At 37.8% G+C, this 13,951-nt stretch overlaps 2 protein-coding genes across 3 annotated transcripts; both read left to right on the top strand.

Annotated features, from left to right (window-relative positions):
- The first annotated feature begins 1,764 nt into the window (after positions 1 to 1,764).
- On the top strand, positions 1,765 to 3,234 carry LOC139567993 (interferon a3-like). Its single transcript, XM_071389652.1, has 5 exons — positions 1,765 to 1,914; positions 2,074 to 2,145; positions 2,641 to 2,793; positions 2,932 to 3,030; positions 3,148 to 3,234. Exons 1-5 carry the CDS (start codon positions 1,765 to 1,767, stop codon positions 3,232 to 3,234), a joined length of 561 nt encoding a protein of 186 aa, XP_071245753.1.
- Positions 3,235 to 8,229: 4,995 nt separating this feature from the next.
- Positions 8,230 to 12,249, top strand: LOC139580548 (interferon a3-like). Of its 2 annotated transcripts, XM_071409372.1 has the most exons (6): positions 8,230 to 8,649; positions 8,823 to 8,910; positions 9,208 to 9,282; positions 9,413 to 9,562; positions 11,496 to 11,573; positions 11,908 to 12,249. In XM_071409372.1, the coding sequence occupies exons 2-6, from the start codon at positions 8,824 to 8,826 to the stop codon at positions 11,995 to 11,997; spliced, it is 480 nt and encodes a 159-aa protein (XP_071265473.1). In that variant the 5' UTR covers positions 8,230 to 8,649; position 8,823; the 3' UTR covers positions 11,998 to 12,249. The 2 variants fall into 2 exon arrangements, with proteins under 2 accessions (XP_071265473.1, XP_071265465.1); XM_071409364.1 differs by lacking the exon at positions 8,230 to 8,649 and having other exon boundaries at positions 8,761 to 8,910.
- Positions 12,250 to 13,951: the final 1,702 nt, after the last annotated feature.

Raw genomic sequence — 13,951 nt, 5'->3', positions numbered from 1 at the left:
TGTCTACACTTTCTGTGTTAGTCTAGTTCAATTGCATGGTTACACGGGGTGTTATTGTGATTACAGGAGGGGGAAAGGTTTGGGCACTGAGACTTGCGTTTCAACTAGCCAGCGAGCTCTTCCAACAAAACTTAACTCTGTGAAATGGAATTCCATCAAACTCAGGGAGCTCCAAGACCTTCTTGCTCGACAAAATATGACCTATTCGGAATGTGTACGTTCTTGGTTATTTAACTCAAGAAAACACGTGTGAGAGTAGCATTACTTTTAGTTCATTTTTGCAAAACGTGTAATTTTGTTGAATAAACGAAATGTGCCACTGAAAGCTTTATTTATATGTTTATGTAATTTCTCCGTGTTGCAAATAATTTCCATGTAGGTTATAGTATTTAAATAACGATACATAAACGCCTTACATTGGTTAAAATTGTGCTATTAATTTTGTAAAATTCTGTGGTGTGATGCAACCTTGAAATACAACGAATTTTTCGTTGAAATGTTATCCTAAATGAGAAATGATTCCTACTAACAATTGCATATCAACATCATCTTCAATGAAAAACAATAAACTCCTTTACAATACTCTGAATTCCAGCCATACTTTCCCGCCCTTTATGACATCATCATATCACTGTAAAACAATGTTGATTCAGATAGTTATTAATTCTATCAAGTACACATTTACTGGATATCATGCAACATAATTATATCTCCACATTCTGAATGTTAGTTCAATGGAGTATAGCAATCGCTAACCATGCTGTTACTCTTCAGTCTCTATAGTGGACAGATAATAGATGCAGAGGTAACATCAACTCACATATCTGAATAAAAGTTCAATAAAAACACACGAATATGGAGTACTTTGACAAATGATCTACGTGATAGACTTATATTTTACTCACAAGTGCCTGTAGGCCCAGATTCAAAACCATCCGAAATATAGGCTCCAATTTAAGCACTAATGTCAAAGTAAGCAGTAATGCCAAGGTCTATACTGCCTGTGCGCTGCATAGGCTTCCAGTGTCTTATTCTGAAAACCGGGAGCTTAGGAGCGGGTCAACCAAAATAATTCAGACCACAACCTGTTTCTAAAACGAAATGAAGTCATGTTGAGTGTGTAATTGATTGAACCTATACAACGTTGATCTGTATCTTTAAATAGGCAGTTGAGGTCCACAAACCACAATTACCCTTTAAGAAGGTGCTTACAACGTAGTTGACACCATAGTTTCTGTGCGCAAATGAAAAGGTGTTGCGTTTTCAAACATGAAATGCTGTTGTTTTCGAAGTGAAAGGCCAAACTCAATCTTGTTCTATATGGTGATATTTATTTAGGCCATAGTTTGACTAAAATGGATTCACATGTTTATTTCTTCTATTAAAAAAATCCTGGTTGAAAGGACAATATTTCATGATAAAATAGCAAATAACTCAAGATGTAACAATTCTTCGAGAGATGCACCTGTCCTTTCCCTGCCTTTTCTCCAGACGTAAAACAACTCTCAGGTATGAAAGTGTGAGGGAACTTCCACCTTTCACTTTTGGAATACCTTGCAGACTCTTAGTATAAAGGATCGACACAGGTTGGAGCATGACAGAACTCGGGAATTCGACAAATTGATCGATCAGGAAGAACACTTTATCTTTTTCTCCTTTGCGGACAACTTTGTTTTGTCGGAATTACACGAAGTAGGCTATCTTTCGGAAGGGCATCAAGATTGATTGTGGACAGACTGAGAACTACAGCAGACCTACGCTAAAATGGGTTCAATCAGCTTTTGGATGTGCTTGGTCATGACGATTTGCACCTGGAATAAAACCATCGGATGCACGTGGATGAAGACACTTCCTCGGTCTCCGAGCATGTTCCAAGTGTTCAGCAACAACACCATAACGATGCTTCAGAAAATGGTAGGATATAGGGAAATGTTTATTCACTTGTTCCTGGTCATTGAGCTCTTGTCATCTTTTCAACATTTCATGAGCTGCACTATTTCATTTAAATTACCTGACAAATTTTTGTACAGTAATAATAATGCAATATTTTGTTTATATTTTTTGGCATCTCAGGGTCATGAAGTCTCTCGAGAACCTCAGATCACTTTCCCTGACAAACAATACAGACAAGTCAATAATTTCAGGGTAAGAAATATGCATAAAAAGGTTTTGTTCCATCCATAACCTTTTTTTCTAAGAGTGGATTAAACACTGAATTCAGAAAGTATTCAGACCCCATCACCTTTTCCAAATTTTGTTACGTTACAGACCATTTCTAAAATTGATTACAAATAAATAAAAAATCATCATCAATCTACACACAATACCCCGTAATGATAAAGCAAAAACTGTTTTTTTTTGTTTTGAATAAATTAGCAAAAATTTCTAAAAACATGTTTTGGATTGGTCATTATGGGTTATTGTGTGTAGATTGATGAAACAAATAATACTTAATAATTTTAAAATAAGGCTGAAACGTAATCATCAATCTACAGTATGTGCAGATAGTGAAGGGTTCTGAATACTTTCCGAATGCACTGTATATAATTAGGTTATAACGAATAAGCAATATGCTATAATTTTCTGATATTTCCCCTCAATTTATAAGGTATATACTAACACAATTCACTCTGCTTCTAGGCTGACGAACAGATGGCCTTCATTTCGCATACTCTGAACGCCATAAAGAAATTGTACAGCAGTGGTAAATATGAGTCCACCGCCTGGGACCAGAAAGGAGTTGACAAGTTTATGAATGACCTCTATCGCCAGACCTCGGAGCTGGACCAATGCGTATGTCATTTGTGATTTTCGCCCTTAACATTAATGCAAAAGGAAAACATTATACTATCCTATTAGATTATAATATAAGTGGTTACATGTTAATCAAATCATAATATTAAATGAATTATTTGTATTTTGTTCTAACAGGTAAAGGCTATGAAAACTAGACAATCAAAATCTGTCAAAAGAGTGAACAAAAAGATGAGCCTTCACTTCAAGTTCCTGAAGAATTACTTGAAACGCGAGGTAGGTTGATCCATTTGTCTTACAAAGAGAGTACATTCACCAAATCTGGATGTATTTATGTGATGATACAACATGTGTCTATTCTCAAATCTCAACAAGTGTATTTAATTTATGCAGGATTACAGCGCAAGCGGCTGGGAAGACATAAGGACAGTGGTGCTGGCACACCTACAAAGACTAGACACAACATTAAGTAGCCAATGAGCGTTATGTGTGTGTTGTGTAGATATTATTTATTTATATATCTATTTATTCAACTATTTATTTACAAGTTTTTTTATTTGTTTTGAACGAATTTATTTAAAGTGGATTAATGTATTTACAACTCTTTGGAGTGAATCATTTTTTATACTGAATAATTATGTGATTGACTTGGGCTATATATAGCCTCATGTAACAATGTTTTTGTACATGTATTTTTGTATTTATGAAGGCCATTGCATACTTTATTTATTATTGCAACCTTATAGGAAATGTTTGTTATTGTAATAATGAAATATATTTTAACGAAATAAATTATTTTATAATTTTTTTTCGAACTTAACATCATAATCTTTTTACAGCTGTAATCTTTTTTAATCAAATAAATTGGAATTTATCACATTCACATATTTAGCAGATGTTTTAATGGGTGTAGCGAAATGCTTGTGGTCCTAGCTCTACCATTGAAGAAATATCTAACAATACACAACAATACACACAAATCTAAAAGTAAAAGATTGCACATAAGAAACATAGACGTATTAGGAGGATCAATGTCGGAGTCTGGAGTATATATATATATATACATAATGTACCAGTGAAAAGTTTGGACACACCTCAGGGTTTTTCTTTATTTTAACTATTTTCTACATTGTATAATAGTAGTGAAGACATCAACACTATGAAATAACACATATGGATTCATGTAGTAACCAAAAAAGTGTTTACACAAGTCAAAATATATGTTACATTTGAGATTGTTCAAAGTATCCAATCTTTGCCTTGATGACAGCTTTGCACACTTTTGGAAATTCTCTGAATCAGCTTCAGGAGGTAGTCACCTGGAATGCATTTCAATTACAGTAACAGGTGTGCCTTGTTAAAAGTTAATTTGTGGAATTTCTTTCCTTCTTAATGCGTTTGATACAATCAGCTGTGTTGTGACAAGGTAAAGGTGGTATACAGAAGATAGCACTATTTGCTAAAAGACCAAGTCCATGTTACGGCAGTAACAGCTCAAATAAGCAAAGAGAAATGACAGTCCATCATCATTTTTAGGGCTAGGTAGCAGTGTTCGGAAGTTCGGATAAATGACGCCCCCAAAGTAAACTGCCTGTTACTCAGGCCCAGATGCTAGGATATGCATATCATTGGTAGCATTGGATAGAAAACACTCTGAAGTCTATAGAACTGTTAAAATAATGTCTGTGAGTATAACATAACTGATATGGCCGGCGAGAACCCGACGAAAATCCATATGGATTTTCTTTTTTAGGTTACAGTCCATTCAAATGCTTGTCTATGGGATGTTCATAGGAATTCCTCCCAGATTGCATTTCCTATGGATTCCACCAGATGTCAACAGCCTTTAGAAAGGGTTTTAGGTTTGTTATTTGAAAAATGCCTTAGTAGTTGTAGTTTTTCAAGGTGGCTCTCATTTTGACTGAAGTCTTGTGGGGCGACTGGATGAGGGCGCGCACTTCATTATTTATCTCTGGTATTGGGTGGAACGGGTGGATTACTGAATCAGACACGCCAACTAAACTGACTTTTTGGGGATTTAAAGAAGGACTTTATCGAACAGAACGATCATTTGTTGTGTAGCTGGGACCCTTGGGATTGCAAGCAGAGGAAGACCTTCAAATGTAAATTATTTATTTTATCGCTATTTCAGATTTTTGTGACGCCTCTGCTGATTTGGAAAATGTTTTTAATGCTGGTGTATGCGGGGCGCTGTCCTCAGATAATCGCATGGTACGCTTTCGCCGTAAAGCCATTTTGAAATCTGACAAAGCGGTTTGGATTAACAAGAAGTTCAGCTTTTAAACAATGTAAGAGACATGTATTTTCAAGAATGTTTATATTACAATTTTGTAATTTAAATTTGGCGCGCTCCAGCTTCACCGGATGTTGTCAGTATAGTTTAGTATAGTAGAGTACAATACAGTTTAGTACATTAGAGTAAAGTAGGCTACACTCTACTGTGCAGTACTCTACTGTACTGAATTATACTTTACTTTACTTTACTGTACTGTACACTGTACTGTAATGAACTGTACTCTACTGAACACTCCACTGTAATGAATTGAACTCTACTGAACACTCCACTGTAATGAACTGTACTCTACTGAACACTCCACTGTAATGAATTGAACTCTGCTGTTCTCTATTGAACTGTGCTCTCCAAATTTATCCATGGACATTGAAATTAACAAACAAATCAACATTTTGACCAAATAAAGAAGGCCGGTCCAGACAGCACCGTGCTTGGTGGGTATGCACGATGTATCCTGTATTCAGTTGAAGGTGGAAGTTTATATACACTGAGGTTGGAGTCAATAAGATTTGTTTTCCAACCACTCCACACATTTCTTATTAACAAACTATGGTTTTGCAAGTCTTTTAGAACATCTACTTTGTGCTAAGTTGACTGTGCCTTTAAACAGCTTACAAAATTCCAGAAGATGAAGTCATGGCGTTAGAAGCTTCTGATAGGCAAATTGACATCATTTGAGTCAATTGGAGGTGTACCTGTGGATGTATTTCAAGGCCCACCTTCAAACTCAGTGTCTCTTTGCTTGACATCAAGGGAAAATCAAAAGAAATCAGCCAAGAATTCAAAAAAAAATGGTAGAACTCCAGAAGTCTGGATCATCCTTGGGAGCAATTTCCAAACGCCTGAAGGTACCACGTTCATCTGTACAAACAATAGTACGCAAGTATAAACACCATGGGACCACGCAGCCATCAAACCGCTCAGGAAGGAGACGTGTTCTGTCTCCTAGAGATTAACGTACTTTGATGCAGTAAGTGCAAATCAATCCCAGAACAACAGCAAAGGACCTTGTGAAGATGCTGAAGGAAACAGGTACAAAAGTATCTATATCCACAGTAAAATGAGTCCTATATCGACATAACCTGAAAGGCCACTCAGCAAGGAAGAAGCCACAGCTCCAAAACCACCATAAAAAAGCCAGACGACAGTTTGTTTCTACGGTTTGTAGAAATGCACATGGGGACAAAGATCATACTTTTTGGAGAAATGTCCTCTGGTCTGATGAATCAAGAATAGAACTGTTTGTCCATCATGACCATCGTTATGTTTGGAGGAAAAAGGGGGAGGTTTGCAATTCGAAGAACAGCATCCTATCCGTGAAGCACAGGGGTGGCAGCATCATATTGTGGGGGTGCTTTGCTGAAGGAGAGACTGGTGCACTTCACAAAATAGATGGTATCGTGAGGCAGGAAAATGGTGTGGATATATTGAAGCAACATCTCAAGACATCAGTCAGGAAGTTAAAGCTTGGTCACAAATGGGTCTTCCAAATGGACAATGACCCCGTGCATACTTCCAAAGTTCTGGCAAATTGGCTTACAAGGATAACAAAGTCAAGGTAGTGAAGTGGCCATCACAAATCCCTGACCTCAATCCTATAGAAAATTTGTGGGCAGAACTGTAAAAGCGTGTGTGAGCAAGGAGGCCTAAAAACCGGACTCAGTTACACCAGCTCTGTCAGGAGGAATGGGCCATAATTCACCCAACTTATTGTGGGAAGATTGTGGAAGGCGACCCAAAATATTTGACCCAAGTTAAACAATTTAAAGGCAATGCTACCAAATACTTATTGAGTGTATGTAAACTTCTGACCCACTGGGAATGTGATGAAAGAAATAAAAGCTGAAATAAATAATTCTCTCTACTATTATTCTGATATTTCACATTCTTAAAATAAAGAGGTGAACCTAACTGACCTAAGATAGGGAATTTTTACTTGGATAAAATGTCATGGAATTGTGAAAAACTGAATTTAAATGTATTTGGCTAAGGTGTATGTAATCTTCCGACTTCAACTGTACATTGGGATGATGCAGTTTAGACATTGTTTGCTCATTGACGTCTTACACATTCTAAATTCCACAGTTCTACATTGTTAAGATGTCGGCTAGACATCAATATTCTATTATGATATCTTGGCGACATCTTCCCAATGTGCAAACGCTCTTCAAACTACATATTCCCTACCCAATTCGATAAGTCAGCCAAAGGTGTCTATTATTCCTGGGGAGAAGACTCAGGGGAAACTGATTACATCACACAACTTGTGTTAAACAGCTTGGAAAACCCTAAAATGCGTCCACCGCAGGCGTATCATGGGACATAAGAAGACGTTTCAGCACCATTGACCCATGAAGACGTCAGCCACTTCAGCACATTGGACGTCGCCACACGGTCAAAGATTCTATCAGTTGTCCTGTGTTGTGGCCGCAGCCCTGTTGCTAATGTTATTGCCATGCCTGTAAAACTATAGGCAACAAATGTATGATATATGTGATGGGAAATATAGCTCTCTGACATTTTGGTATCACGTTTCAAGTGTCACTCGATTTGATTCATCCTCATGGCTGGTCCCCTATAGAAAAAAATATTTCATACATAAGGCCTACAGTAAGGCTATATCAAACAAAACCAAGGCCCGTATTTATTAAGGATCTCAGAGAGTTGCATTGCTGATCTAGGATCAGTTTTGCCCAATAGATTATAATGAATGGATGGAGTGCGTCGTGATCCTAGATCAGCACTCCTACTCTGAGACGCTTTATGAATAAATGCAGCAGAATAATTAGGCTACATCTGACATTTTTGCCTACAACATGACTTTTCAATATGAAACCAACTATGACATTTTATTAAGACCCGGATGGAACAGGTGTGTTTGTACTGGGTTGGAACAAAATCCTGCACCTCCTGATGGTCTCCAGGACCGTCCAGGACCGTGCAGACAGTTTTAGTGAAAATATCCCTGATATCGTAGCCTATACCAAGGAACTTTTGTCACATATTCTTTTTCATTTTCCCCTTGTAAAATAAACGACAAATAGAAAGTTCCAACAAATCATGTTGTCCTTGCTTGTTAACGTTGCATCACCAGCAGACAACAGTAGGGTGAAAGTTGGTTACGTCATTGTGAAAATGAAAGTTGAGAGATATGGGTATTGACGCTGACGTCTCCCATTCACTTTTCAGTTGTAGCGCAACAGCAGAAGACTACGGAACAATACTTCGGACTAACTTTGAACGAAACCCACTAAATGAATGTCTTATATGGCTACTTTTCTTAGGAAGTGTGGGTTTTATTTCGACTTCAACGATTTTGTTATCAGACTTTTTTTTATCGGTTCACGCGAAGTTATTAGCAGTTGAAAGCAAAGCTCGCGAATAGCCTATTCTCGCTACAGTAATAGCCTAGCCGATATCTAAATGGAATAATCTTATCTTGTGGTTCAACTAAAGTTTAAAGCCGGATTCAAGGAGAATCTCTATGGATTTACTTGGATTTGTTCGTCAAGGAGACGGAGCAGGCATGGAATTCCTATTGCTGCATATGCTAGTCTGGAAAATGAAAGTTCCCGCCTCCGGTAGGTTGATCAGGGGAAATTCTCTATACAGCTTTCCCTTTCCCAATTCCACATAAAACTACTTAACACAGCCAAGATGTTCAAACTCATCTGGAAAACTAATAGCGAAACGAACTGCTATTTACAATGTATACAATGCAGAGTTGGACGTGTATTTTTCTTATTATTTGCAGTATGCAGGGCGTGTGTCATTGCTGTGACTGGATACGACACCACTACGGCCACTTGAGCGCAGAATACCTTTCCCTGCTGGACCAGATGGTGAGTTATCAGCACACTGTAAGAGGAGACTGAATGCATGTATTAAGGACAGCAAAACAACAACCAACCAAGTAAAGTAGTCATATGTTTCATGTTTAGCCTTTTTGTTAGAAAACTGTTAGCCTATATTTGAATATACATACTAAAAGGGCGCTAAGGCTATAATGACAGAGATCAAGAGACGCTATCTACATTAGGTCTACTGTACTTGCAGTTTAAGCTATACTTTATGTCTGCCTTGATTGGTCTTGAAGTATTTGACACGTGACTTAACATACTATATTGATTGTTTTCCAGGGAGGAGATATCACAAAGCAGGATGCCCCAGTCTTTTTCCCAACATCACTTTACAGACACATAGATGATGCTGAGGTAAAGACTAGAAATGTGACTTATCGTGTTCTGATATGTTTTGGTATGGCGGTCTTGACCCAATGTTATATTGATGCCATAACGAAAGCCTATACTGTTGCTAATCTTCTTTTTCTATCTTCCTGTGTAGTTTGAGGACAAAGTCAGATTCCTGAAAGAGACCATCTATCAAATCACAAAACTGTTTGATGGGAATATGAAATCTGTCACATGGGACAAGAAAAACCTGGACGATTTCCTCAACATTCTAGAACGCCAATTGGAGAACCTTAATTCCTGTGTAAGTAACAGGTCTATTTAAAGTATAATCCCTGTTTAGGTCAGGGCTCTCCAACCCCGTTCATGGAGAGTTACCTTCCTGTAGGTTTTCGCTCCAACCCCAGTTGTAACTAACCTGATTCAGTTTATCAACCAGCTAATTAATCAGGTGTGGTAGATTAGGGTTGGAGTGAAAACCTACAGGAAGGTAGTTCTCCAGGAACATTGTTGAAGAGCCCTGGTTTAGGTGTAGCCTACTAACTCTACAAGTGGAGAAATCTACGTTTAAAGTATTCAACCCCTTGACTTCTTCCACATTTTGTTACGTCACATCCTTTTTCTAAAATTGATTAAATTCATTTTCCCCCTCATCAATCTACACACAATACCCCATAATGACAAAGCAAAAAACGTGTTTTAGACATTTTTGCAACTGTATTAACAATAAAAACAGAAATATCACATTTACATAAGTATTTAGACCCTTTACTCAGGACTTTGTTGAAGCACCTTTGGCAGTGATTACAGCCTTGAGTCTTCTTGGGTATCATGCTACAACATTGGCACATCTGTATTTGGGGAGTTTCTGCCATTCTTCTCTTCAGATCCTCTTCAGGTCTGTCATGTTGGATAGGGAGCGTCGCTGCACAGCTATTTTCAGGTCTCTCCAGTGATGTTCGATCAGGTCAAGTCCGGGCTCTGGCTGGGCCACTCAAGGACATTCAGAGACTTGTCCCGAAGCCACTCTTGCGTTGTCTTGGCTGTATGCTTAGGGTCGTTGTCCTGTTGGAAGGTGAACATTCACCCCAGTCTGAGGTCCTGAGCGCTCTGGAGCAGGTTTTAATGAAGGATGTCTCTGTACTTTGCTCTGTTCATCTTTCCCTCGATCCTGACTAGTCTCCCAGTCCCTGCCAATGAAAAACATCCCCACAGCATGATGCTGCCACCACCATGCTTAACCGTAGGGATGGTGCAAAGTTTCCTACAGATGTGATGCTTTGCATTCAGGCCAAATAGAGACACTTGTTTCTCATGGTCTAAGACTCCTTCGGTGCCTTTTGGCAAACTCCAAGCGGGCTGCAATGTGCCTTTTACTGAGGAGTGTCTTCCGTCTGGCCACTTTACCATAAAGGCCTGATCGGTGGAGTACTGCAGAGATGGTTGTCTTTCTAGAAGGCTCTCCCATCCCCAAAGAGGAAATCTGGAGCTCTGTCAGAGTGACCATCGGGTTCTTGGTCACCTCCCTGACCATGGCCTTTCTACCCCGATTGTTCACTTTGGCCAGGCGGCCAGCTCTAGTAAGAGTCTTGGTGGTTACAAAGTACCCTTTCCCAGATCTGTATCTTGACACAATCTTGTCTCGGAGCTCTACGGACGGTTTCCTCAACTTCGCGGCCTGGTTTTTGCTCTGACATGCACTGTCAACTGATCAATGGAAACAGGATGCACCTGAGCTGAATTTTGAGTCTCATAGCAAAGGGTCTGAATTCATTGGTAAATGAGGTATTTCTGTTTTTGCGTTGTCATTATTGGGTATTGTGTGTAGATTGATGATGATTTTTTTCTTTAATCCATTTTATAATAAAGCTGTAACTTCACAAAATTTGGAAAAAGGGAAGGGGTCTGAATACTTTCCGAACGCACTATATATGGGTTATTACAGATTTTGAGCCAGTTTGCGACATCACATAAATAATACTGCAGTAATGAGAAATGTAAATGATTGTGGATTATAAATAATGGACATTTTTTGTATGCTTTGATGCATTTTTCATTATGGCAAATCAAGTTTGTTATTTTAAAGTGGAAATTACAATCTTTAGAAACCTTTTAGAACATTGAATACACATTAAGTTTCCATTTCCTGCCGTGCAGGAAATACTCAGAAAAAAAGAGATCAAATGAAGATCCTACATCTGTATGACGCTAATGTTTTGTTTAATTTTGTCCAACAGGTATCACCTGCCATAAAACCTGAGAGGAGACTAAAACGGTACTTCAAGAAGTTGAATAAGAAGGTTCTGAGAAAAATGGTGAGTTTGGTTTCGTATGGAAACGTGTTTAATACATGTAATCAAATGAATATTAACCAGGCTAGGCTAAACAGGAGCAGTGTTCATTTAAAAAAAGTGGGTTCTGGGGCCATATGTATCAAGCATCTCAGAGAAGTGCTGATCTAGTATCAGGTCTCCTCTGTCCTTATTTATAGTGATCTAAAAGACAATACTGATCCTAAATCAGCACTCCTACTCTGAGAAGCTTAATACATACGGCACCAGGTCTTTCTTTGTTGTTCAAGACATTATGGTCGTTATTTTGCCAAGAAAGTTCACCCAACTAATATTTCACATTTTCTGTGTTTTTCAGAACTACAGTGCACAGGCGTGGGAGCTCATCAGGAAAGAGACTAAACGTCATCTGCAAAGATTGGATATCCTTGCGGCACAGATGTACTGATCATCCAGACTCATCTCAGAAGCTACGCCCTTACCAGTTTATAAAACATGAATACAATCATGTGGGACCCTGTCAGTCTATTTATTATATTTAAATCCATAAATTATAGTTTTTTATTTGTATAATTTATTATTTATATTTTGTATTTCCCTTTTGTACCTGTGTTGAACTGAACTGTATTGCCGGTCTACTTGAAAACCCGGTGGAAAATAATATTGAAAATGTGAATAAAAACGTATTTTGTATAAATTGTCCAAATTTCGTTCTTGTCTGAAACCAATGAGAGTGGATTTATAATATCTCATCTAACCATCAGAGGGGACTCACATTAAACTTGTTGCTGCTCAGTCACATGATAATATCTACTTTAAGTTTATGTATGCTTGTAGTTTTGTTTCTTTATGTACTTTCTTTTGAATGTGTTTTTGTACTTTGGGAGGGTTGCTGTTCTTTTTGTTTTTCCTGTTTGTTTTTATGTGGTAATCACACTGGGGCAGTGGGCTGAAGGAAGTGGGGAGATCTGGGTGAGGAGTAGAGGATAATCTGGGGGACCAGGAACTTTTAGCTCCCACATTGTGGGATGTTTATTTATAAAGTCTGTAAACACCTGTATGTCTTACTATGATTGGAGGAGAAATAAGAAAAAAAACATGGAAGACAATACGGAAAAGAGGCAAAAAACAAGCAATACTTTGAATTGATAATAGTTTAGTCCCCTGAACGAGGCAGGGTGCTGGTGGGCAAAAAATAAAAACAAATTATTTATATAGCTTAGTCATATATATATAAAACTTTTTAAGTGGCATCATGGGGATCCTCCTAATAATTCTGGCTGTAGCATGCATACTGTGATATCACAAGTTATTTATTCTAGTTGAAAATTGATTATTGGAGCTTGATTCATTCATATATTTAGTTGTTTTATTGAGGTATGGTGTTTTTTTGTGTGTGGTATAGGAGAGGAGACCAAGAGTCTGTATCCCAGAGGCAGAAATGATAATGGTCCAACGTCCAACGCTTTCAATAGAGGTGATGCTCAGGAGATCATGAGTGTCTACACTTTCTGTGTTAGTCTAGTTCAATTGCATGGTTACACGGGGTGTTATTGTGATTACAGGAGGGGGAAAAGGTTTGGGCACTGAGACTTGCGTTTCAACTAGCCAGCGAGCTCTTCCAACAAAACTTAACTCTGTGAAATGGAATTCCATCAAACTCAACAAAACCTTCTTGCTCGACAAAATATGACCTATTCAAATGTGTACGTTCTTGGTTATTTAACTCAAGAAATCAAAAATGCCAAGAAAACACGTGTGAGAGTAGCATTACTTTTAGTTCATTTTTGCAAACGTGTAATTTTGTTGAATTAACGAAATGTGCCACTGAAAGCTGTATTTATATGTTTATGTTATTTCTCCGTGTTGCAAATAACTTCAATGTAGGTTATAGTATTTAAATAAAGATACATACACGCCTTACATTGGTTAAAATTGTGCTATTAATTTTGTAAAATTCTGTGGTGTGATGCAACCTTGAAATACAACGACTTTTTCGTTGAAATGTTTTCCTAAATGAGAAATGATTCCTACTAACAATTGCATATCAACATCATCTTCAATGAAAAACAATGAACTCCTTTACAATACTCTGAATTCCAGCCATAATTTCCCGCCCTTTAAGACATCATCATATCACTGTAAAACAATGTTGATTCAGATAGTTATTAATTCTATCAAGTACACATTTACTGGAGATCATGCAACATAATTATATCTCCACATTCTGAATGTTAGTTCAATGGAGTATAGCAATCGCTAACCATGCTGTTACTCTTCAGTCTCTATAGTGGAAAGATAATAGATTCAGAGGTAACATCAACTCACATATCTGGATAAAAGTTCAATAAAAACACACGAATATGGAATACTTTGACAAATGATCTACGTGATAGACTTAT

Source organism: Salvelinus alpinus, chromosome 1 (assembly GCF_045679555.1).
Source record: "Salvelinus alpinus chromosome 1, SLU_Salpinus.1, whole genome shotgun sequence".
Taxonomy (NCBI): domain Eukaryota; kingdom Metazoa; phylum Chordata; class Actinopteri; order Salmoniformes; family Salmonidae; genus Salvelinus; species Salvelinus alpinus.
Note: the sequence above shows the minus strand (reverse complement) of the source record. Positions and strands in the feature narration are given on the sequence as shown.